General features: G+C 38.5%; 1 protein-coding gene across 1 annotated transcript in view; it reads left to right on the top strand.

Annotated features, from left to right (window-relative positions):
• LOC137261849 (spectrin alpha chain, non-erythrocytic 1-like) overlaps positions 1 to 27,126 on the top strand; it is a 315,782-nt gene that overhangs the window by 85,113 nt on the left and 203,543 nt on the right. Inside the window, exons 4-6 of the mRNA XM_067799651.1 lie at positions 12,344 to 12,452; positions 16,189 to 16,261; positions 16,906 to 17,058. Of these exons, the coding sequence (XP_067655752.1) occupies positions 12,344 to 12,452; positions 16,189 to 16,261; positions 16,906 to 17,058 (335 nt within the window). The remainder of the gene's footprint in view (positions 1 to 12,343; positions 12,453 to 16,188; positions 16,262 to 16,905; positions 17,059 to 27,126) is intronic.

Genomic DNA, 27,126 nt, shown 5'->3' with positions numbered 1-27,126 from the left:
GCATGAACTGTAGAGTGAGTGAGCTAGGGTTTATGCTGCACTCAGCAATATTTCAGCTACAGAGGAAACCTGATAAGTAAACTTTCAAGGTGCTCGTTAAAATTGTTTACTTATCAGGTTTTTTACTTATGCAGACTTACGAATGTCTGCAAATGACAGAGTAACAGACAAGATTTGTAAGTAATATAACCTGTTTTATTGTACAACATTTCACTGATTAAGTATAAAACATAAACAAAACACAGTCACAGTTTCAATCAGTCTAGCTTAAGCTTATTGCTTATTTCACAAAAGCTGTCATGAGTTTGCGTTTACCTTTGACAGAATGATCTGATCTCGGTATCAGGTCCTTCGCGAGATTCTTAAAACATTTTGCCAGAATAGACTGAAAATAAGATTTTTCCTTGTTTTTTATGCACTCCAACTTTTGTGTTAAATGAACAAGCATTTTTCAATTCATCCCATTCTGAATTCGCTGTGAAATTTCAGCTTTTATTTCTTGTCATGTGACAGTAATGGCAGCCTGCTTCAAGTCATTTATCATGTAAAGTGGACAAACACACTGTCATTATAAATTGGTCTACTCACTGATACTCCCAAGCTACATATAACAATGAACAACATATCAGGGCTGGCCTCCAGTTGTCAGTGTATTGTAACCTGCTTGATGCCAGTGGGATGTTTATTTACCTGATGACCAACTCATGTCCCTTATGTTGGATTATGTGGTAATTGCTAGTTTAGTTATCCGGCCTCGTTTGTTCAGTAATTTACTTTCAGGGACCCTGCAAAAACATTTACTTAAACGGTATTGTTTACTTATCTGATTTTAATTAACTGGATTGTGATAATTAATTAATAAGTTGGACTGGACCAAAGAATACTGTTTACTTATCCGGTATGTTTAGTTAAGCGGTTTTTACTTTGGCGGTTTCCACTGTATATTGTGGATGTCTGTAAATAATAAAGTCTGGGCCACACAAGCCAATGATCAACATCATGACGCCATACTAGAATTGAAAGATTATAGAACAGTTTAGAGGTGATCATCACATGTACTGATGGATGGACTTTATGTGATTGGTTGCTGAGGAAAAAGTCTTTTTGTCAAACAAAGCCGGTGTCAATACAAGTGGCAAAGTGAAACTTTAGGGACCTTTTCTGTACTCAGCAACATACTAGTAATAGTTGTCACAGATGCATTTGTTAAGTTGGAAACAAGACTTAGCATCATCATACTGGGAGATCTGTCGTGGCAGCCACTTCATGAAAACCACTGTCTACTTATGTGAAAGTCCTCCTTGTGCAATGTCCAAGCTAGATTGATTCAGACACTGTGTCGAAATGTGCTTGGCTTGAAATGCCAAGGTTAAGCCAGCAATCAGCTTGTAAGAAAAGTACATTGTAAAATCATTAGTTAACCACACAAGATCAATGAATGATTAACAACATACTGAAACACACAGAATTAGGTTTCAAATCAGAGGTAATACAGTGGATCATTGGCAGTAGCAATACATGGCAGACTGGCTAAAAAATGCATGGTGTGAATGTCAAGAATTTGTCACACTTGAGGCACATTCTTTCATCAAGAAACGAGCATTGGAAGCTGGCTGGAAATTTCCAGATAGGTATTCTGCCTGTATTAGGAAATATACAGACATGTGACAGGTGAAGTCACTAGAGGCCTCAAATTGCCATCCTCTTGATATACCGGTAGTATGTGTATATCCTTCCTTCCAGAAACTTATACCTCATGAAGCTTCATGTACAACTCTGTACTCTAATGAAGGTAAGGAACTGACTCTGCCTGTGACTCTACATATGGGTCTTGCAATTCTAGTATGTATGCGGGGCAGGGGAGTCATTCCTCATTTTGACACTTTGGTAAAATGTCATGGAATCTCTCGGAGGTATGTTTGTGGTCTTTATCCTAGAAATATATGAGTTATTACACTTTCTTTTAAACTGGCACTGATCTGTTGCTTAAATTGTATTGTGGCAGTCTGTCACACAGGTCTCATTAACTGCCATCAGACCACTGAGCATGACATGAGACAGGCTACTATCTGTAAGGACAGTGAACATAAACTCTGAGTGTGTGTGCGAGTGTGCATGTGCATCATCACTAACGCAAATTACACCCATATCCTGTTGCATGGTGCCTGTGTAAAAACGTCATCCTTTGATCAAGGTTCAACTGATAATGCATTGCTTGATTGCTCATTGTTGTCAAACTACAAGATTGTTGTGAAGAACAGTGGACATAATGAAAGTAGTTGTCATCTGTGATATCAAAGCCAATCAGTTAGACCTTATACTCTGTTTTCAAAAAACTAGTAACTAAGTTACATGACCATATGAGACATTACATATATTTTACATTATTAGATCATATTTGACATTAAACTTATTTAGACATGTTACCATAAAAAACAAGATGAACATATTTTGCAGCCAGTAAAATACCTGAAATATAAGGGGTCAGCAAGATAACCACATTTCCCAATTAATACCAATATGAAACTGAATTTCATCTATGTTGATCAATATTAGTCCCACAGCGGATGTGGTGAGCCAGTCAAGGATTTTTGGACCAACCTGTCCCAGGGATTGCTGTTGATCAGGAAATGTTATATTTCTGTGTCATCTAGGAGGAACACCTACAGTCCGTTTGATTCCATTAGAGGCAGATGAAATGCTCACTAACACAGAATCTGATAATTGCAACAAAACCAAATTTTGCTCAGCCACATGAAATCGACAGACCAACTCTTGATGATGTGTTGAGGTCCAGCAAGAGGTCCCCCTCGTACAAAATAGAGAAAGGTGACAAGAAAATGATGATCATTTGTTAAACAACATTTTTATTCAGGTGTCCCAAATTATGAGACACATCATCAGAGTTGGTCATTTCATGTGGCTGAGCAAAATTTGGTTTTGTTGCAAGTACTAGATTTTGTGTTAGTTAGCAATTCGCCAGTCTCAAATGGAATCAAACGGACTGTAAGGGTTATTGTATTTGTCATAATCATAATCCATCACATAGATTTACTCATTGTCATCATTTTCTTCGGAATATTGAACAAATATCTTATTAGAAACTAGTATGTATAAATTGTAGATTGTGTAGATGTAGACCCTTTTACTATAGTACACTTTTTATAATAGATGTCATCAATTATCTGGCAAGGGGTCTGAGGCCTTCTTCACTTTCAGATGCGTCCCTTTTAACTCTTTGATGAGGCCCTTTTGACTAGGGATCTGCGTCCCTTTTTACCTTTCTGCGACCCTTTTGATTTTTCCATTTTGTGGCCCTTTTGTCACATGGCCCTATTGACCTGTTCCCATGTTTTTCTGGGTGCCCCTGATATCAGGATGCCAGTGGAACATAAACAAACATTGAGGTTATATCAATCCATGCGCCCCATGGGACCAGTAAACAACATATTTATCTTACTGAACACCTCAATGTTAAGTATTTGAAGCATATGTATTGTATCTCACACTTCAGTCAACCTGTGTGAATCAAATGATTGTAGTCCTGCATCTTGTTGTCCCACAAATATTGTCTTAGTAAACTTGCCGCAGTGTAATTCCCCTTCTAAATATTTACAGGGACTACATTTGAACATTCTGTGAAAATGTATTTATTTAGAATGCGAGCAAAGACAGCACAAGATTTAGCAGATGAAACAAGAAAAACAAATTTAGAGTTATCTCCCGTCCATTGATTTGCATTTGCAAAACACCGGTAATTTCTGTGCATCATGCATCATTCAATGTTATTTGAGATAAAGAAGTACTACCATGAAGTACAGAATGAGTTGCCATTGGCAGCAGGGTACATTGAAATGTACCTTTCTTGTAAACTGGGTAGATTGAGAAGAAGAGCGCTTAGCCAATCATAAAACGTCATTTATGTGTGAGGTAAGATAATGGTGTGCATACCTAGACACTCTGATCAAAGCTTATAAATTAGTGTTGATAATCAGAAATATCATGTATAAGTGAATAGCCGTGCAGTCTGGCCATATATAGATGAGTAAAGATGATAATCAGTGCCATAATAATTTGAATGATTAACCAAGCAGTCTCTAGGAATAGCTATAGTATTGTTGATACACCAAATGGGAGAATTTGAAAATCAGATCTCCTTCTGTTGCCTGGGAAACAAACATTTGGGGCACTCTGATGTATGGAGACAGGCTTCCTGCAGGTCAAGACTGATGAACTAGTCTTTTCAAGAGAACAATTCCAGTTGAAACCAAGGCAGACATACTTGGTAGAATTGGTTGATCATACTTGCGTCCTTCCTTTGGCATTCTATTAGGAGTAGAAACCTATTTGGTATCCAAGTTCGTTAGTGCTTGAGTTGACCTCTTTTCTTGTAACACCTTGATGGTCACATTTACAGGCACCAACTTTGCCTCTCCCAGTGAAACTGACAATCTGTAGGGTAGGATATAGTGCTGAAGAGCTGCTTGTAACCAGATCGACCTCATCATGAATCCAGTTGTCAGATGCAACAGTCTGCCAATTGTCAACACAATCTCACAACTGTCACTTGAATGTCAATAGGTTGAATTAAAGCAGTCAAAAGTCAGAATCCAGAAACACGACAAAATGGACAGGTCTGATGTTGACAAGCTGTGCGAAGGCCATGAACAGTAGCTTGCCCCTGCACCCTTAAGGAGTCCTGCTTTCACCTCCATACCAGTTGTTGGTATGCCCGTCATAATCTAGGGAGAGGATGTGACACACATCAAAGAATCTGTTGTCAGAGCTACATGTCTCTTTGTGGGTGCATGGTAATAATGATGCTGTCTGGGAATTTATGTGAGCTGCCAGAACAAGCTCTTTGGTAGACATCTGTAATGGAGCCATTTTGTCTTTGTGCGCTGTAGTGATTATCTGGTGTAAACTCTGTCTGTTTTAGTGCGGTATGACTTGATTAACTCAATGAAAGAAATCACTGTCATCACAGCCAACAAAGGGTGTTTTAGGCATGCAGAGATTTGTCATGTGGTGTTTTCAGTGTGGGTGTTGCAGTAGGTTATACGTTTCTTCTATCACTTTCTGTAATGATGTAATCTGGTAGGAATACACCAATATATACTTAGTTCTCTTCAGATTTATAATCAAAGCATGATCAGAGTAATAGTTTACCTGCACGATGTCAGCCATAGTCACATAGGGCACTCCTGTCAGACTGTCCTAATGCAGATAATTAAATTGTTCCATAGTGAATCTATTGTAGAATAGGGTTGACTGTTGCTGATCCACTCTGGCAGATGATGGATTCTAGCACTGACTTAATGAGTTGTGGAAACTTGCAGATAGTGTAGCGAGGGTTCAGGAGAATACAGGGAAGGAGAGATTATGCCAACCAACTCCAACCCAATGTGACACCTTTAACACCACCCTTGTCCAAGAGGTGGATTGATAATGCTATCAAACCATTCCTTGTGATTCACTAGGTTCTTGGATGATTGCTTCTTCAGGTATATTGATTTGTTTATGATAATGACTTTTTGATAAAGACTTAAATGATAGTAAAGACTTAAATGATAATCTCAGCTTAAGGATAACCCAAAATCTGTAGAAATGTAATTAAACAGGTAGAAAACAGAGCTCCAAACAGAAACAAGAAGTGTCTCTCAAAAGGAGTAATCCTTAGAATGTTTGTGTTGAGTCAACATCAGAGCTGCATTTAGAAATAACGGCAAAGGTTTTTATGTCCACTGAATACTGAAAATGTCAGATAAGAATTTTCACAGAAAGAGCAGAATAAAACAAGTTTCTGTATGGTTTGCTTTGTTGTGTATGGCCACACTCATCGATATTCCAGCTACATGGTGATAGTGGGCTATAAATTAATCGAGACTATCCATTGATCAACAGCATGAGCATGTTGGGTTACAATGACATGTATTGACCAAGTCAGCAAGTCTGACCACTTGATCCTGTTAGTCGCCTGTCACAACAAGCATGGGTAACTGAAGGCCAGTTCTGCCCTGGATCTTCACAAGTGTTGCTGTATGACAGGAATGCCTTATTGTGATAGGAACTAACTTTCGATGCTATGCGTTCACACCCAAAGCCCCCAAAATGTTGGTGATTAATGGTGTATACACATGGGAGCAATCCTGTTGAATCTGAAGACTATTTTCATGTTTATCAAATTGCAAGAATGTTGGCTGTGATGTAACAGAGGTCAGGGTAGTCAAAGGAACTTCATGATGCATGTTTGTGTCTCTCATCCAAATGTAACTTATATGTATTGAAACTATAGTACTTCAAACATGCCAACTATTAATGATCTGACTGGTATAAATGTTTCCAAGAAGATAAGAGCAAGTCTGTAGACACATGATGATGATGAGGAGGAGGAGGAGGATGTGTGTGTGTGGGTGTGGGTGTGTGTGTGTGTGGGTGTGGGCGCGCGCTCTGATGCCATCTAAAGAAAACTTTTTCATTAAAGAATTGTGTTCATCGTTAAATCAGTAATGCAATGTATTGGAATTATGTTTGTTTTTCTTATGCTTCTACCTTATTACTGTCAATGTTGAAGCCGCCAATGTGACGTCATGGCAACACCACATCACAACATTTGTATGCAGTTGTTTTGTGACGTCACAACAATCTGCTCAACTGAAATCCATGTTGAGTTATTATTTCGGAAACAACTTGTTTTATACACGCACGCACACACGCACGCACGCACACTCTCTAGTGCCCTAGTGGCGTTTATGGCATTATATACTACTCAAAACAAGAAATGCATAGGTAGTATTTTTTCATGTAACTTTTCAAATTTGAATCATTGGTGTCTATGTAATCAGTATATCTATGGTGAACACTGTCTACAAACATTTCCGAGTTTGAATCCATTGTCATTGAGGACAACTCACCAAAACACATCAAAATCTGTTTTCCTCAATAAATGCAATAAATTGTGAACGGGAAGAAATTCATGCATTTCCTATTGTACGCACATTCCATGCATCATTTCCAATAAAAGCCAGGGGTTTCAGTGCTCTTGCGACAGTTACGACACCAAAAATAAATTTGGTGTTAAAGTCATGCCTAGACTTACTGAGGCTCAGCACAACAATATGATTGGTCATTTGGAGGCTGGGGAGTCTTCGTCTGCGACTGCAAGCCAACTGAATGCCACAGAGTACCATAGCAAGACTTTATCATCGCTACCAGCAAGGGTCAGGTTGACCCCGTGTGATGACGCCCACTCAGGACAGGTTTATTCGGCTTTGACACTTGTGGAACAGGTTCACCACATGTGCACAGCATCCTCCACAACATCGGTAGTGCCAGGACTCAACAAATTCTGATCAGACTGTGAGGAACCCCTTATGTGAGGCTGGTGTTCGTTCCAGAAGACCTTTGCGAGGACCTGTCCTTACACATCAACATCAGCAACAATGCAGACAGTTATGTTGCCAACATCTCCCATGGCCATTGCAAATGTGGAGAACTGTTATCGTCAGTGATGAATCATCACATTACATGCTGCGACGTCTTGACGGAAGAGCACGTGTATATCAACATCGTAGCAAATTGAAATTTGTGTACTGGAAGTGGACAGATTTGGTGATGGCAGTGTCATGGTTTGTGGCAGGACAGATCTCGCTCAGGTCCAGGGCAATTTGACAGCTTGACGTTACCATGATTAAATCATCAGGTCTCATGTCCTCATGACGCCAGAACGTCATTTTTCAGCATGATAATGCTTAACCGGATACAGCAAGAATAACTAGGGTTTTCGTTGCCCAGAACAACATTCAGGTTCTTGATTGGCCCTCACGATCACCGGATCTTAACGCTATTGAACATTTGTGGGATAAATTGGATCGTCATGTGCAACAGCATGACCCTCAGCCACTGACGTTACCCGCTCTGTTTGTGGCCTTGAGGGAAGAGTACCAGCTTATTCGCAGGCTCTTTATCTGGAATCTGGTCCAGTTTATGGAACGCCGATGTCAAGCAACTATTGATGCTGATGGTGGCCACACAAGATACTGACTGCTCTGCGACCTTCACCTCGGAACACTTGTCATTTGTGACTTACAGTTTCTTGCAGCATTGGACTGTTAATGTTCATTCAGGTTTTCTTCATGACTGCCCTGTATTACTGAAGTGTATAGATTGATAACAATTTTCAGCAAAGCGTTTCTTTTGTTGAATAGTTTATGTGACCAAGAAAGCCAGTTTTGAGTAGAAAACATTCACGTCCTAAAATCATTCTTTGTTACTGGTTGTGTATGGAGGGTAGTAGGACATGTTCAAGTGTTCCGTTGCAGTATGTGCAATTGTCTGTTGGTTTTGTAGTTGAGTGAAGGATCAGAAGATTGTGACCAAATCACAACAAGGTTACGTTGTGTGAAACAATAACATCAAGGTTCAATATTTAATAGAATGTTGTCTTAATGTTTTGAAAAATTTGGAACTTTAAGTTGTGTAGCCTTTGATACTAGTTAGAGGGAAAAGCCAGTATGTGGAATGTGTGGCCAGCTTACTGTATGAGTGCTGGTGTTGAGACCTTGAGTCCCAGTATGTGGAGTGTTGGCAGCTTGCTGTATAAGTATTGGTAGTGAGACCTTGTGTCCCAATATGCAGAGTGTTGGCTTGCTTGATGTATAAGTGCTGGTATTGAGACCTTGTGTACCAATGTGTGGAGTGTGGGCCAGCTTATTGTATAAGTGCTGGTATTGAGACCTCCTGTCCCAGTACGTGGAGCGTGAGCCAGCTTGCTGTATAAGTGTTTGTATTGAGACCTTGTGTCCCAGTACGTGGAGCGTGAGCCACCTTGCTGTATAAGTACTGGTATTGAGACCTTGTGTCCCATTATGTGGAGTGTGGGCCAGCTTGCTTACCATGTGCTGGTGTTGAGAAATTGTCTCAGTGTGTGGTGCTGGGCCAGTTTGCTGTCCAAGTGCTGGTATTGAGACATGGTGTCCCAGTGTGTGGAGTGTGGGCCAGCTTGCTGTACAAGCGCCGGTGTTGAGACCTTGTATGTCAGTGTGTGGTGCGTTGGCCAGCTTGTTGTCCAAGTGGTGCTGTCTCCTGTCACCAGCTAATCCTCTAACCAGAGATCTTATTGCTTCAACAAGCAGGTGGCATGGCTTCTTCATCATTTCATCAAGAACCTACTATTACCCTTATTGATCAACCCATTTACTATGGCTTTGTTATTTGGGTGCAAGTACCATATGATGGAACCCCAACACTGTCCTTGAATCTGAGCCTTTCTTTGGTAGTGTTTCTTACCCTTTCTCCTTGTTCTTTTATCATGGCAATGTTGCCTACGTATTGCCACAAGAGAGTAGCTGTTTCCATAGCCATAATAACACTGGGCAGTGAGTTTCATTGAGAGTGAATGACAATGAAATCTTTAAATTGTTTGTGTGTATGAGAATGGGTAATCAGAACATAAAACTGTAGAGAAGGGAGTCAGTGTTGCATGCTATAAGTAAACCATGAACAGTCCATGTTACGAATCTGTATCCCAAACATATGATGCGTACTACCTGATGTCAAGCAGGCCCTTCACTACAGTTAGGCAGTGCATCTTTTTTTTTTTATGTTCACTGCCGTTATAATGGGTTTTGCTACAATAAGGACAGATTTTGTGACAGCTGTGACATTTTTCCAGTTTAATGTTTTGTAATCTTATTTACCATAAATTTTTGGCATCAAATTAATAAATCAATAAGCATATAAGTATCATTTTTTTGTTATGGTAAGGACAGTTCAGTGTAACAGCTGTGACAGACGAGAAAACGGCCTTGATGGAGTCGTTGCGGTAGTGACATTATATACCGTCACAAAGTCAGTGCCATATTATGAAGTCTTCTGTATTTTACATGACAGGGAAATCTTTTGTGAATCGTTTGCCTTTTTTCATATTCTACATACATTCTGAAATAGGTGACTGACAAATTTCATTAAATTATCCTTTAAAGACAACATATATAAGTGGCTATTATTAAAAATGCCAGTACCATTATTGTGTCACTACCGGAACAATTTATTCTAGTGTCCATGCCATAACAACATAATTCCTTGTTTACTCAAAATTGCTTTATCTGTTTATGTCTGGATTTGTAGTGCAACTATGTTTGGTAGTAGAGCTTCAAATAAGCTTAATGTAATTCATATTCTCATTTTGGATTTTTTGCTGCATTCTACTTTACATAGGAATTTTTTGGCTTGTTGGCACATTTTGAGGAATAAATATAAAATTTCAAAACTCATTAGCTGTGTTATTAATTGTAAAACCAGATATTGCAATATATATGTACATTAAATGAATGTTATCTTTGAATTTTTTCTTTTTAAATGATGTTACAAATTTCATAACACAAGTTCATGGAATCTCTAATAAAAATCGAAAAATATGAAAAATGAAACGTTAAGCTTGCATAATTGTACCCCTATATATTCAGCAACGTCCATATGCATGCACATCCATACATCCTGTTTCTTGTTGACACTGTATATCATGAAGTGTTGTACCCAATGTCTCCGAATTTGGTGATAGCCTACATTGGAGGATTATGCAGAAACCAGTCTATTTGGATGACTTGACCTTTTCAAGGTCACCATGACTCTTTGATTGCTCTTCAAACTTTTGTTAACACAATATCTCATGAATTGCTGTATGCAATGTCTTCAAATTTGGTGACAGCCTACATTGGGGGAATGCTGTCAATTTTGTTGACCTTGACCTTATTTTCAAGGTATACGTGACTTTTTGACCTGTCTCTGTACAGTGGCAATTATGGCTTCCATGGTACTGATTTGTCTCCCCCAGAAAACGGGCTAAATCACACAAACTGAGTGCTAACCCAAAGCAGTAACTTATATGCAATGAAAAAACAAAACCTGCATTGAAGCCAGTCTTTTTGTTTGTGTTTTAGTGTTAATATTAGTGTGTGTGGACCATATACTTTTTCCTTTCACTTAGTCCTTGCAGTACATTATTATAGTCCTTAGTGAGGCAAAGCTAGGTATTCCAAAGTAGCACCTTTTCAGTTGAACTGGAATTTTTTTCAAATGGAAAAGATGTATACCATTTTCAAAAACACGAGATGTTCCATTTTAGGGTGATGTTATATGGGATCCAGTCTGTATCATAGTATGTGACTTCAGAAAATTAGGATTCCATTTACAATGTGTATTAATTTAGTTGCAAACATGTTCATTCTGTGCGAGGTTTTTGTCAAAATGTGCACATGAACATGGTAAAATTCAAACATGTCAGTGTGCTGCTGTACATTTCAGTGATAAAGACCAAACCAAAAGGTGTTCTGACGTTTTTCGACATGACGCATCTGTGACACCAGCAGCTGGCATGATTGAAGTTGGAACAAGAAAGAGCATTGTGACACAAACTCTTTACATTTCGCCAACAGTAATTAGCAGATTACAGTCACAAAATCAAGAGACAAAAATAATGTTGATGACATGCATCAGTCGTGTTGACAAGGGTCAAACGGGCATACAATACCTACATCAGGACAAGTGTGTTTCCAAACCATGGTCCAAAAGCTAGAGGTGTTAGAGTGAGTGGACATGCAATTCGTAATGGACTACACAGCTAGAACTTGCGTACCCGACTTCCATGTGTTAACCCATGATTGATCAACCATCATATTACTTTTCTTTGGTATCAAGAGCGCAAACCATTTGTACTGTTACTCAGTACTCAAACAGAGGGCCATGGCCACTGTTCAGTCCACACTTGTCCCCCATCATACATGTCAGTTACAGCCTTTGTGTACATCACTGTCATCCACTTGCAGTGAGCATGGCACTGCCCTGCAGGAAGAATGAGGTGGAAGGAACCAAGTTGACATTAGATGTTTCACTAGTATGCATCGTCAAATTCAGGATTGTCTTGAGAAGAGAATAGGATTCTTTAGATATTAATGAGTCTGACTTTTAATGATGAAGCACATGATAGATGGTGGAGTGCTTTGGCTAATCTTCTATCTTAATCCATGGTCGCCTTATGCTTAACAACTGATGCAAATGTCAATCAGATTCCCTTGTTACATTGTTGAACTATATATCTCTTTAAAGACTTAAATAGTGCCAAACAGTATAAATAGTGTTTCAGCATAACTGGTAAAAGTTGTTTATTTTGTGTAGGCAAGGATGAGGTGGATTTTCGAGATTTTTACTGAGCTCATGGTTATTACACCATAGGACGATGAAATGTGTTTTGACTCTGGTTTACTTTTGAGCACTTCTGGGATTTGTATATTTGAGTGTGTTGTTTTCTGATAAAATATTTAGATGACTTTTTCTTGTATTGCAGTTGCCGAGTTTGCTCAGCAGATGGCAGCTGCACATGAGCACTTCTCCAAAGAGATTCAGTCTGTTATTGCCACATTCCGGAGGCGCAACTATGATCTCAAGAAAGAAAGGTGAATTTTATGTATGTGCTACAAGAAACAAGTGCCATGAATGTTTTAGGGCATATTTCTGTCAAATGAGTCCTTCCACAGAAAATATCCACCTAATAATAATGATTCCAGATTGGTTTGTTCAGTATGTACAATTATAATATCATATATTTTACACTGTAGATATATCTCTATGCATCAAATCACTGCCACGGTAAAACATCTTGTCACATCTGTATCAACTTGCTTTCATTCAAACCTATTCTTTGTTATGAAATGGATAGTATGTCCGTATATATACTGAAGAACTTTGATAACGCGTACAGAATTTTTTAGGAAATTAATTTTAGAATATGAATCTGTGGTATCCAACGTTTGAAATGCCTGATGAAAGACGAGTTTTTGACTTATTAAAGGTAAATGTGTGAGGTAAATCCACTCCGTGTTGTCGGAAACAGGCAGAGTCGCTACTTCTCATTGCATTGATAATGCAATGTGATTGTGAAAAAGGAAATGCACATGCATTGTATGATGTGTCATGCATTTTATGCAAGGGAATCAATGGGAGAGCAGTAATTTGAGACAATGCCACAGCAGACGTTACAAGAACGAGAACATGCTTTTGGATTGCTTGAAGCAGGGACTTCACAGACAGCTGTTGCCAGGTGTCTCCATGCATTGTACGATGTGTCATGCATTTTATGCAAGGGAATCGATGGGAGAGCAGTCATTTGAGACAATGCCATGGCAGACGTTACAAGAACGAGAACATGCTTTTGGATTGCTTGAAGCAGGGACTTCACAGACAGCTGTTGCCAGGTGTCTCCATGTCAATCAGTCAACCATCAACCGCCCTGTCAGCAGACATTAGCAAACAGAAAGTGTGGCAGACTGGCCCAGACCATGTCAACTACCAGTGACAATGGCTAGACAAGACTGACAAATTCAACTGGCACACCTCAGAGATCACTTCAGGACAGCAGTAACAATAGCAGTGAGCACCATATGCAGACATAGGAGACGGATCCACCCATTACCGTCCAATGGCATCTGATACAATCAGGGTTATGGTTCCGACATCCCTACCGTGGTCCCATCTTGCAGTGCCGACACTGCCAAGCCGCCGCCAGTGTGCACACCGGCATGGACGTCAACCACAGCTTTTCTTCTATAGAATGGTGTTCTCCTATGAGTCAAGGTACTGTGTGTCCTTTAGTAATGGAAGAGAACGGGTTTATCTGCGACGTGGTGAACGTTACGCCAATGCATGTGTCAGACAGCGAGATCAGTTAGGTGATGGCAGTGTGATGGTTTGTTGAGCAATAAACAGAGGCTTGAGGAGTGATCTTCATGTTATCCAGGGCAGTATCACAACATGGCACTAAGTGGATGATCTTCTACGGGCTGAAGTCGTTCCTTTGCCATCATCATCAGTTGATTTTTCAGCATGACAATGCATGTCCCCGTGCCGAAAGAGTCACACAAGCCTTCATCCAGCAAGCTGGGATCAATGTGATGGACTGGCCCATATATTCACCAGACTTAAACCCTACTGAGCACCTCTGGGACAAACTGGGAAGGCGAGTATACAGACATCCGATACTGCCAGCCACCTTTGCAGATTTGACCTTGGCCTTGCAACAAGTATGGAGGAACATTCCTCACCTCTGTGACTCTATGCCTCAACGTATCCATGCTTGTGCAAGGGCTGACCAAGGCCACACAAGATACTAACTGTTGATATAAGGGTACCTTAGTTTGAATGACACCTGTTGACACCATTGCATTTCTTCTTCAGTGTACTGAATGTTGTTTTCCATGTGCTTTTCAAGAATAGTAACGTTTGATTTTTAATCTCATGTCTTGTTTTATTCTTTTTCATGTCACACTTGGCTATGCATTTTCACAATTTCTCAGAATAATCTGTCTGTGATATAATGATGATTATTTATATGCATATGGTATACAATTATCTCAGCAGCTCTTGACTCTGATCATCAAGCAGGGTCATCGCTCTGATAATTCACAATTATAGATAGCTGAAACAATGACTACTCTATACGACTGGAGGAATCTAAGACAGAATAATGATGTTTTCCTAATTGAATTAAGCTATTGAAGAAGATGTGTTTCTAGGTAGTGTCACATTGGCCTCCTCCATGTTACAAAACAAGTTTACCATACATTTGGAAAATATACATGTTTCCATTGTACTGTGTCTGAAATGTGTGTCTTAAGGATCACATATACTCTAGGAGGTGCAAATGCATAAAGCACTTATTGACATCGTTATAAATGAAACCCCATCATTAAAACTGCTCATTTCGATCTTTAATTACCTTAAATCGACCTTTTTGACAACAGTGCACAATTCTCATCCGCAAACGAAATTTCTCACAATCTACTATGATTTAGTTTGTGTCGCTAGGTTGTAATCCGTGTTAGGTGGTATAAACCTTTGTTAGAATTATTTGTCATCATTCACTCGATGATCAGTTAATGAATTTATATCAGGTATAATTAGTGGTAATGCCACTTAGATTAACTGACAAAGGTCCACTTATGTCATTTCTTGTGTCCGGATCGATCAAAGGATTAACCGATAACACGCTGATTGATTAATTACTGTTATGCGGATATGAATGGGGATTTGTCAGAAGATAGTGTTTATGTATATACATTTACTAACCTATACTGAATACACTCTGTCGTGTCTGTGTCTATCATCCTTCTTTCAAAGGATTAACCGCCAATACATTGATTGATTGCTCATTATTGGCTAACTGAATAACTTTTTAAAAAGAATGATGCACATTATGCAAATAGTTGCCAGGTGTGCTCAATGAAACTATACAGCAGTGTGAAAAACCTGAAACGATATATCACGTTTTCATATATTAGACTGTTAAAAGACACATCACTTAGGAAATCTGCAGATGAATTATATCGCGCTGTATTTTCACTTCGAACCCGACCTTGCTTGTGGTATGTTACAGGTTGTGTCATGCAAAATCCTTTTTTTTCATGATTGAAATACATATGTAACTACTAGTAGAAAGTAGTTTTGATTTTCTAACTTGATGAAGACAAACCATAATCTCATTAATTCAAATGGACTTCACAATTTTCAAAAATGGCGGCGCCCTGTCTGAGGATCAGTGCTATTTTGAGTTTGTTTTCACCGACTTGCAAAATCAAAATTCCTTTCTACTGGTAGTAAAATATGTAGCTTAAGCATCTGTTGATAGTCTGGATAGTGGAACAGTGGGCATGTTTATAATATACTAGACAGAAATAGTTAGGCATATGTGTAAATATTGAAATTGTTAATAATGATGTATTTATTCATTGACACACTGATGAAATATCAACCATAAAAATATCAATGCCAGAATCATCCGATGCGAAATATTTCAGTGCAATGTTAATCTCTTCAAAAATAGCCATATTAATCAATGAAATTAGATCATCCTTCATATTCTTGTTAGACTGTTTAACCGGATTGTTTCAGAAAATATTATCAATATATGGGGATGATACCTGTTTCAGCAAATTAATGCGAACACTGAGGTAAATCTACAAACACGTGAGTCAGTTGAGTCATTTGTTTCAAACAAGTTTGTTGTAAAACAAAAATGGTCTTGTGGTAGCCTGTAAGAATGTATATCTGTTGTTGCAGGCATCCCTCATCATGTACCTACATGGCTGAGGTTCAGTTTGAAATTGTGAAATCTGTGATGTATGTTTTGTACCACAGGCCCGTAGAACAACCAAGCACAATCTTCAAGGCTTGGGAATGTCTCCTGCAAGAATCAGAAATGGATGCACAGGTAAGTTGCTCAGAAAGGGAAAGTGAGGTGGTTATTGTCTTGTCCACAGATATTGTTATAGAAATAAAGCTGCACAATATTCCAGGAAGCCTCCTCAATATCACAAGTGTACCTGAGTCTATCAAAACTGAAAATTAAGTCTCCTGTTTTGAAAAATGGTCATTTACTTTATCCTGGGGAGTTGAGATTGATAATATGATATGTCATTGAGACGGACATCCAATGAATAAAGGGGAAAAAACAGCACCTTGAGCATGGACTGGTTGTGTGGATATGTGCACTATACAAATATCCTATAATGAGAATAATCAAAAAATGTTTTTGCTATATCTTTTTATGATCGCTTTGTCATGAACCAATATCTGACACATAGACAGGACATAGCAGAGGCAGTAGAAGTAGCAATTGTATCTGTGGCAGTAGGTGTAGTAGTGGTTGTCAAGGTGATGGAAGAAGTGGCAGTAGTAGTGTATGTGTGTGTCTGTGTCTGTCTGTGTGAGAGTGCAAGTCTTACACCTAATTACTTTTCACAAAAATTCATATGTGTTTAACTGTACAATATATGTTATGATCAATTTGATAGGTTTCACATACAAACAGCGAGCACCCTAGTTTATCTGCCATTGTTGTACGTTGTGTTCCAGGCTCACCTTGATGCAGCCAGCCTGTTGATCAAGAATGTGTACAAACCATTAGAGATGGTAGCTTCTTACAAGAGTAGCCAGGCTCAAAAGCTCTGTTCATTCAGGGATAACTTTGAAAATGTCCTAAGCAAGTCAGAAAGTAACCTACAACAGGTAACATTACAGCATTATTGTGTGTCACTCATCTCCCTCTTGCTTGTTATCTTCACATAATTTTCAAGGTCATGGCAGCACTGAAGATTTCAGTATGTTAAACCTGAACTGTTAGCAAGATATCTCAAGAGCTGTTCACTGGATTTTCTTCAAAGGCTTGCAAGACTTCCCATGAATGTTTTTCAATAAGCAATTTCTTTAATAATATTTTTATGTATTTCATACATTCATGTGAAAGTCAAAGTCAGTCTTGAAAATATTTGTATTTTTGAAAAACTACAGAGGAAGATATCAAGAGAGGTTTACAGGTACAGTTTATCCACTTCTTCACAAAAAACGCTCTGTGGAAATCAATGAACTTATACATGGGCTTTCTTGGGGCTCGAATGGTGTGCATCTCACATTTTGTTTTTTGTATTTTATTGGGTTTTTGTTAGTTGACAGATATTTGAACTTAAGCACATTTTGCTGAATTTCTCTATGATGATAGTGTTATAGGGGACGAAGGGGGGTAGGGGGTGTACATTATCCACTTCTCAAAAACTACTCCATGGAATTCATTTAGATTACACATGTGTTTTATAGGGACTCTAAAGGTGTGCATCTCAAACTTCGTATTTCATTTATTTATCCAATTTTAATGATGTTTCAACTTACATAAATTTTGTTGAATTTCTGTCTAAACATAGTGTTATAGGAGATGAAGTCTATCCACTTCTCCACAAAAGCTGCTTAACAGAATTGACTGAGCATCTATGTGTGTTTCACTGGGACTTTAAGGGTGTACATCTCATATCTTGTTCATCTAGATGCTTGAACTTAGTTCGATTCCATTCATCCTGTTTGTCCCATACAACAGCGGGTGTACCTTATCTACTTCTCCTCAAAAAATACCACTCAAAGCTCATTTTGCTTACATATGTCTTTTATAGACTCTAAAGGTGTGCATCTCATATTTTGTTTTTGTATTTTGCAGTTTTTTTTTAATGTTTAGAGACATTTGAACTTAGATAAGTTAGTTAGTGGAATTTTTCTCTGATGACAATGAAATAGGGGGTTATGTCTATCCACTTCTTCACAAAAACTGCTCAACAGAATTGATTAAGCTTACACATGTGTTTCATTGGGACTCGAGAGGTGTGCAACCCATAGATGCATAGATGTTCATTGAACTTGTTTACTACAAATTGATCAACAGAGCGCACTCCGTGTTAGGAACGCTTCCTACACCAGTGGGGCATCTATGTCCCTGGACACAATTTTATCTCGTTTTGTTGACATATAACTTCACCTTAAACTTTGATCAACTATTAAGTTTGATCTGATAATGTGCGGTAGGGGATTACACATTAGAGACAATGCTTCTTGAGTGAAAGTGATGTTCCTCAAAAACATACTGAACTGAAAAAGAAACATCGGCTTTCAAATCCAAATGCTTAATTTTGTTCTTACAAGGTGGAGTTTTTCTTATGATTGTACCATTTTAACATGTTTTTCAATCCAAATTTACAGTTATTACCAACATTAGTGTGATTCCTGGGGAAAAAGCAAACTGGCCAAACATACTTAAAGAGGCAGATGTAATTAAAGGTTCTGTATGACATTTGTGAAAATGAAAATGCTTGTGAATATCGTGACAACCCTTTCAATGAAAGCAATTCCCAAACTCACCAGAAATCATTTTTGTTTTGACACAATTACCACTGGGAACGGTTCTCCATTGAATTATTTTTGGGTAGTGAAAACATCATGGTGTGGGGTGCAGTTGGCCTAAACCAGAGAGTTGGCACCATGGTGTTCCAGAATTTTGGTCCAGGATGAAGAAATGACGTGACAGCTGCTTGCTATGTTGACCAAGTCAAAAGACCCACATAGAAACCCATTTTTTATGACAGAAATCACATCTTCCAACAAGACAGTGCTCTTGTCCAAACTGCCAAAGCAATGTTGGATATAACACGCCAATTGAGCCCAATAGAACAACTTTGGGACGAGATCGAAAGAAGACTGATTGCCATCCAACTGAGGTCGACAACTGCAGCTGCATGGACTCAATCAGATATTTTGGAGAGTATGGACCTAAGTGCCTTTAGCCTTCATCACTCGACTAATTCATTCCATGTACAGACAATGCAATGCTTTCGTCAATGCGGAGCACACACAAAACTGACTGTGAGTTATCCTAATGGTACCATTTTGGGTGAATTTGTCTGTGTGAACTCTAATTTGATTCCTGGAACTGTACATGTGTTAACCCTAATTCAACTTTGTATTCAGTCTTCTAGTTTGATTGTTAATGTGTTTGTGTGTGTGTGTGTGTGTGTGTGAGAGAGAGAGAGAGAGAGAGAGAGAGAGAAAGAACGAGAGAGAGGGGGGAGAGAAAGAGAGAGAGGGGTGTATAATGAGAGTTTTCAGTATATGGAACACGTATATAATCTACAGCAGAATGACCCATTCCAAAATGTTCAGATATAAGGTTAAGGCAACTAAAGAATAGGCCATGATGATGGTTGAAATTCATAATGTTGGAGTCTCTTCCTTGAAATTTGGCTGCATTTTAACTGAAGACCTTTGCCTCACAGGTCTGTAATGGTTGCCATCAGCTTAACTTATATTTTCCAGTGGGACTGATTGTAGGATATGTTTAAGTCCTGGTGTCTGTTCATCGCATCATATTCAGTTACATGCTGTGAATCCCTTCTGCTCTCAAAGGAACACAAATTCTAACTTAGTGATGAAGTACAGACAATATATTAAAAATATCTAATGTTTACTAATTCTGAAAGTATACATAAAAGAGTTGTTAGTGATCCTTTGTTTGTACTTGTGTAGTTTATGGTAGTTGATGCATGTCTTTTATTTGAGTGATACTGATAGTCCATATTGTTCCTTGTGTATATTATGTCTTGTTAGCTGTGTTCATGCTTGGGAGAAGGTTGAGATAGCAGCCTTCCACTGATTGTGCATATTTATACTGCAAAGGTTCATCACAGGAATCTCATCTAGTAACTGAAGAATGTGCCATGGAATTGCTCATATGCACTGTGATGCCCATGCCATGACTGTCCATCAGACAGACACACATTGCCACTAGACACACAGACAACCTGCAGCCCCATGGATCTGCCTCAGCTGACAATCAATGGACAAACATAGGCACACTGCCTAGGAGTTGCCAATCAATGACAGTGACGTCGCTGTTTGGATGTCTCTAATTGTCTCATCTGACCAACAATATGTTCATCAATCTTCATAATCTTGTTATCAAAGATACATATATACACTGGAAGATACAGTGTTAGATTGTATTAGGTATATATATATATGTATAAAGTGGAAAATACAGAGGTAGTCTGTTATAAAGATACATTATAAACACTGGAAGATACTGAGATATGCTGTATAAAGTGTCTGCTGTCTTAGAGATGGCGTGATGTATGAGAAAGGGACAAGTGTCTGCTGTCTTAGAGATGGCGTGATGTATGAGAAAGGTACAAGTGTCTGCTGACTTAGAGATGGTGTGATGTATGAGAAAGGTACAAGTGTCTGCTGTCTTAGAGACAGGGTGATGTATGAGAAAGGTACAAGTGTCTGCTGACTTAGAGATGGCGTGATGTATGAGAAAGGTACAAGTGTCTGCTGACTTAGAGATGGCGTGATGTATGAGAAAGGTACAAGTGTCTGCTGACTTAGAGATGGCGTGATGTATGAGAAAGGTACAAGTATCTGCTGTCTTAGAGACAGGGTGGTGTATGAGAAAGGTACAAGTGTCTGCTGACTTAGAGACGGCGTGATGTATGAGAAAGGTACAAGTGTCTGCTGTCTTAGAGACAGGGTGGTGTATGATAAAGGTACAAGTGTCTGCTGACTTAGAGATGGTGTGATGTATGAGAAAGGTACAAGTGTCTGCTGTCTTAGAGACAGGGTGATGTATGAGAAAGGTACAAGTGTCTGCTGACTTAGAGATTGCGTGATGTATGAGAAAGGTACAAGTGTCTGCTGTCTTGGAGAAGGAGTTTTGTATGAGAAAGGTACAAGTGTCTGCTGTCTTAGAGACAGGGTGACGTATGAGAAAGGTACAAGTGTCTGCTGTCTTGGAGAAGGAGTTTTGTATGAGAAAGGTACAAGTGTCTGCTGTCTTGGAGAAGGAGTTTTGTATGATAAAGGTACAAGTGTCTGCTGTCTTAGAGACAGGGTGATGTATGAGAAAGGTACAAGTGTCTGCTGTCTTGGAGAAGGAGTTTTGTATGAGAAAGGTACAAGTATCTGCTGTCTTGGAGAAGAAGTTTTGTATGAGAAAGGTACAAGTGTCTGCTGTCTTAGAGACAGGGTGATGTATGAGAAAGGTACAAGTGTCTGCTGACTTAGGGACAGGGTGGTGTATGAGAAAGGTACAAGTGTCTGCTGTCTTAGAGGTGTCATTTATCGAGAATGCATGAATTGATTACAATCTACAATCCCACCTACAAATCACTGTCAATATCATATACCAGACAACATATGTGGACCAAAATTGCATTGATACACCTTGGAATAGATGCAACAATAAATCATTTTAACCGATAGTTGGAAAGTCAGTGACCTCAGGATCAGTATATAAGTGTTTTTCATGTTTAATGGGCTCTTGTTTGATTTCAACGTAGTCCTGGCATACTGTATACTGTAACATATGAGAATGGAAGAATTACTGTTACTATGTGAAGCCACTTTTGATCTATAGACATTTCTTGTTGGTAGCTTTGATACTGAGCTGCTCTTCAGTCTCTCTATTGTATCTCCATCAGACAGGAACTGCAGCTCAAGTACTGGGTCTTAATATAGCTAGGTGAAAGCCTCAACATTGCACTTCATACAGAAAGTGAAGCTTTCATCTTTTGTCTTTATGGGCTGGTTAGAGATAGGAGACAGGTTGTACGTCATCACTGGGGTTGTTAATCTAGACTTGTATTCACATACCAACATACTTAAATTGGGTTTGAAAATGAAAGACAGACTGATCAAAAATTGTAATACATAGCAATAACAATAGTTCTAGACCATATGTGGTGTTTAAACATTGTTAAGTTGACCATACCAAACCTAGGAATTAATCAGGATTGATGTTTTTACCATATGAGACGTTGAGGTTCATGTCCATCTGTGGTTTGATCTTAAGTGACACTATTTTTGAAAGCATTGTGTATTTCACCATACAAAACAAGCTGGTGAAAATTGTTACTTTGTGAGATTAAGACTTTTAAGAATTGTTAGTTTACCGTTGGAGACAGAGAAGTTAATTAGTATTGTTAGGTTTATCACATAAACTGGCTGCAAAAGAAACATTGTATGATGCACATTTTTTAAGCACACATTTTATTTCATTCTAATTAGTGGAGGATTGAGTTCAGACTTGACAATTATTATTAACACATTTTCAGGAATCACATTTAGAGTTCACACAGACAAAATTGCCAAAAATGGTGCCGTAAAGATAACCCAAAGTCATGTGTGGCTTCGCCAGTTCATGAACATCATTGGCACCTGAGTCCATACTGTGCAAAATGCCTGATCCCGATGCAGTTGTCAGCCTTGGCTGGAAGTCTTTCAGACTTCTTTGAATCTCGTCCAAAAGGTGTTCTATTGAACTTCAATCCAGACTGAGTGCAGGCTATTATAGGGTTTGGATGTCTTGTTGTCTTAGGGAGTCCAAAACATCTCTGCCCCATTGGGCACAAGTGTTGTCTCGTTGGAAGATGCAATTTCTCCAAATGTGATACAACATGGGGTGTTATGACTTGATCAGTGCAGCCAGTGCAACAGTGGTAAGGTCATTTCCTCATCCTGGACCAAGATTCTGGAACACCACGGTGCCAACTCTCTGGTTTAGGCCGACTGCATTCCACACCATGATGCTTGGACCATTCCACAAATCTCTGTCAATAATACACACATTGGAAATCCATTTCCAACACCTTCCCATGCTCTCACTCTGCCATCAGCTGTCAAAACAGAATACAGTGCACTCTGTCCAACTCAAAGTTTGTCTTTCTTGGATTGCTGTATAAACCTGACTGAACGTACGGTCCAGGCGTAATCCTTTGTTGTCATCATGAAAAGACTCTGAATCTCAGATTCTCATTATTTTGGATTTCAGACCACAGTGTCAGCGCGAAAAGGTAGTTACAAGTAAACACATTGCTTAATAATTCAGACTGAGCACGAAATCTGCTTTGCCAATTAACTTTGAATAAACAACTGTTGATTGGTTTGGGTGCTTTGTCATCTTTACTGAGCAGTAAGTCCGCTTGGCCAATAAACCTGGAATGAACAACCTGTTGATTGGTTTGTGTATTTTTTCCAAGCAGTGAATTTACCTTTGATGCAATTAACACTAATTTGCAAACTATAATTGAGATTATCATATAATTAAGATGATCAGGCATCGGTATGGGAACTCGGACTCCGAAGCCAGTCCAAAATAGACAGAGTGCACTGTATCACAGCTTTCATTAGATGTTATTGAAGGTCACCCACTGCTTTGACGGTCCTGATATCACTCCTGCAGTCGATAGATTGTCCCAAGAAGAACACTAAAATGATTGGCTACCCTCTGTGCAGTCCAGGTAACTTGCAGTTGTCCTAAGGCTTGGTTCCTCTGATCTGTTGTAAGTTATGTGCATGTGCATTTTCTTTTTCACAAATGTCATACAGAACCGTTTCCTACGTTATTTGAATTTTTGTTATCCTTATCAAAGTCTGAGTCATGAGTCACGAACCACTAATAGGTCTGGTTTGTGCTGTTTGTGTTGGAACCACTATTTCTTATCTCTTCATATACCTGAAAATGGAGACACAATGGCATGAAGAAATATACAGATGTTCTGTAGTTTGCTTTTTCCTAAGAAAGTCTGAGTGTGGCCTGTGAAACTGCAAGCCTTACATTAACATTCTCTAATATTGGAGTTTGAGTACAAGCTGGGCAACTCTAATTTGACATTGCTCAAGGCCACTATCAATCATGCTAATGTTATGTGCATACAAATGTAATGATTCAGGGTGTTTCAAAAGCAGGACACATTAATCTGGGGAAATACACAGTCCCCACAACTCCACTCCTTCGTGGAGCAGTTAATGGTCAACCATTCTGCAAGCTACAGTACCTTGAAAAACTAGTAATTCATGTCAGGTTTCATTATCAATGTCGAAGATTTTGTTTCAATTTATTAATATGATGTTTATGAGATTCTTGTCATGTGGTAATATTTTCTTATTATTACTAAAATGATTTACAAATATTATTTGTGAAGTGAACATAGAATGTTAAGTAATGGCCTCATGTTACAAATCAGAACCAAGAATGCTCATCTGTGCTGCCAGTATCTGGTTACAACTGCTTCATTAGTCTTGACATCTTTATCAAACATCAGATAAAATAGCTAGTGCTGGTACTTATGTGAAGTGAAACCTGTGCCTTGGATAAGATGGAATCACCCAGGGTTCTACATTCATAGGTGGTTATTTCTGTGAGGAGTGGGTGTGTTTCTGTTGGTATGAAGCAGCCAGGTAACCACTGGTCTGCATGAGAGGCAGACCCTAGCCACCATGCAGAGGCTCTGTGGAGTCTCTACCAATGTTAAGTATAGGAGAAAACACACCTTCAAGGTTTTCGTAGACAATGTAAAACTTGGATCGGAAGGGAAATCTCAAGGGATGGAGCCCCGAGGGATTTCCCAACCTCGATGGTTTTATATTGTCTACCAAAACCGAGGAGAAATGTTTTCTCTAACATATATACAGTCTGTGATGGATAATTACAATGTAGATGATCATTTAATGAAGCTACATAACAATAACTGAAGCACATGTAAAATCAATTTAATGGCAGTAGCTATAAATTGATAATGCATCACCACATCCTTCATCAGCCTGGTAGACAGTGATCATCTGCCTTCAAATCTGACGGTTGCAGTTGCAGTCTTGCAAGGGAAAACATTGAGTTTAATCTTAAACAATATGTTTCAATTTTAAACTCACCTATATCATTTGAATGTTGATGTTCATATAGAGTTAGGAAAAGAGGATCGCACAAAGTAATACCTGGAAAGAGGTCTTACGAATGGAAAGTAAAACTTTGGAAGAGGTCTGTTTAGCGAAAAGTAAAACCTGTCCCTGCAAAACAAAAGCCTTGCAGTTATTCTGGGAAAACAAGAGAGGACCTAATATATATTGAGAAGCACATTTCAAGTTTATATAACAGGTATAAATATGTAGTTTCACATAAGGCCAGACTTACTTTATTTTTCACTTCATGGAAAAGACGGTCATATTTTTACTAGAATAATAAAAAAAATTTTCTGCTCAAGAAATAAAATTCTTATGCTTTTACTTGCCAAAAATGTAAACTTACAATGAGAATCTGTTTTGACTGTGTTTTAATTTTGCCCCATAAACATTTCATAACTTGAGTGCAAGAAAATAATTTTAATATTTAGTTTTAATAAGTATTACTTTGACTGGTAATTTTATGTTTTTTACCTCACTTCTGTCTTTAGGGTTTCTGTTCACAAAAATCAATAAAACAATAAATAATATTGGTGTGACCTAGTAATATTTGTTTTTTCCGTTGACAGTGTATGAGATTCCTTCAAATCTCCTCCAGCACCTGAAACCATCTTTGTCAATAGGTCACTTGTCCATGATTTTCATTTAACATGAAGTGAAAAAATGTCAAAAACATAATTCTGTCTTACATACTCTTTTCAATATCGACCCGTGAAGGTCCCGGGGTAGAATAGGCCTTCAGCAACCCATGCTTGCCATAAAAGGCGACTCAGCTTGTCGTAAGAGGCGACTAACGGGATCGGGTGGTCAGGCTCGCTGACTTGGTTGACGCGTGTCATCGGTTCCCAATTGCGCAGATCGATGCTCATGTTGTTGATCACTGGATTGTCTGGTCCAGACTCGATTATTTACAGACCGCTGCCATATAGCTGTAATATTGCTGAGTGCGGCGTAAAACAAAACTCACTCACTCACTCACTCACTCACTTTTCAATATCTGTAGCAATGGTCATAACACTTCTGGACCATGATGAAAACCTTCTCAACTTAAGAAAATTGCCTGGCAGCAAGGAATTTCAAACAGTGCTATTAAAGGCTGTGTTAAAACACAACAAGATATACCTAATAGGCTCGCTGTTCTATTTCTGAAAGAACGAAACTTGATATGATGTTTTGATGCAATGAGGCTGCTGTAGCTGCAGGTGATGAGGCTATACATGGAGATTTTACTGCTCTTCAGTTGCCTTGAGTTCTTTTACAAATTCTACCTTCTAGCATCAACTGTTACATATTCACTATTTCTATCTAAATCTTAGTCTGCAGACATCTTCAGCTGAATCATGTTCCTCTTTCTGTTGACTTTGCATCTTTTTGTCAATTAGTAAAATTACACTTTATGTACAAATGTATTTATGTTTGCTAACCAGTTTGCTTAGAAACACTGCAACAGAAAAGAATTCCCCCTCAGTTTTAACATTTAAAGGAACTAGGCTTGAATTTTGTAAAACTGTTGTGAAAAATAAACATATAGGACAGAACCAAATATTGTTTTAAATGTTGGACAAATTAGTTTAATGTTCATTGGCACAAGTATTGTGGAGGATGACAAGTTATATATTGTAGGTATTCTGATTTTAGATGTATTTATGCCTCCTAACCATCCCTCATTGTATCCTGACTCAGAAACTTCAGGAGCACAAATCATAACAAGAAATTGTTTTTTTACTCATAAAAACTGATGTCCCCCACTTCAATGTTGAGATCTCAAACAATTCATTGGATTCCTTCAATTTCAAAATCTGTTTATAGTACGGAAATACATGTTATTGAGTGTATGTCATTATGTTTGTAAAGACTTCATTTAATATTTTTATGTTCAGTTGAACTTATTTTGTTATCAACAAATTTCAACTCTACAGTTATATTTTACAAAACTTTCAGAATTGTAAACGATTCTGTTATGAAATGCATAAATGAATCTGTTGCTCTAGAAATGAACTTTACCCTTAAAAAAAAAACAAAGTCCAA

Source organism: Haliotis asinina, chromosome 14 (genome assembly GCF_037392515.1).
Source record: "Haliotis asinina isolate JCU_RB_2024 chromosome 14, JCU_Hal_asi_v2, whole genome shotgun sequence".
Taxonomy (NCBI): domain Eukaryota; kingdom Metazoa; phylum Mollusca; class Gastropoda; order Lepetellida; family Haliotidae; genus Haliotis; species Haliotis asinina.
The sequence above is the reverse complement of the archived record's forward strand: the minus strand, read 5'-3'. Positions and strand labels throughout refer to the sequence as shown.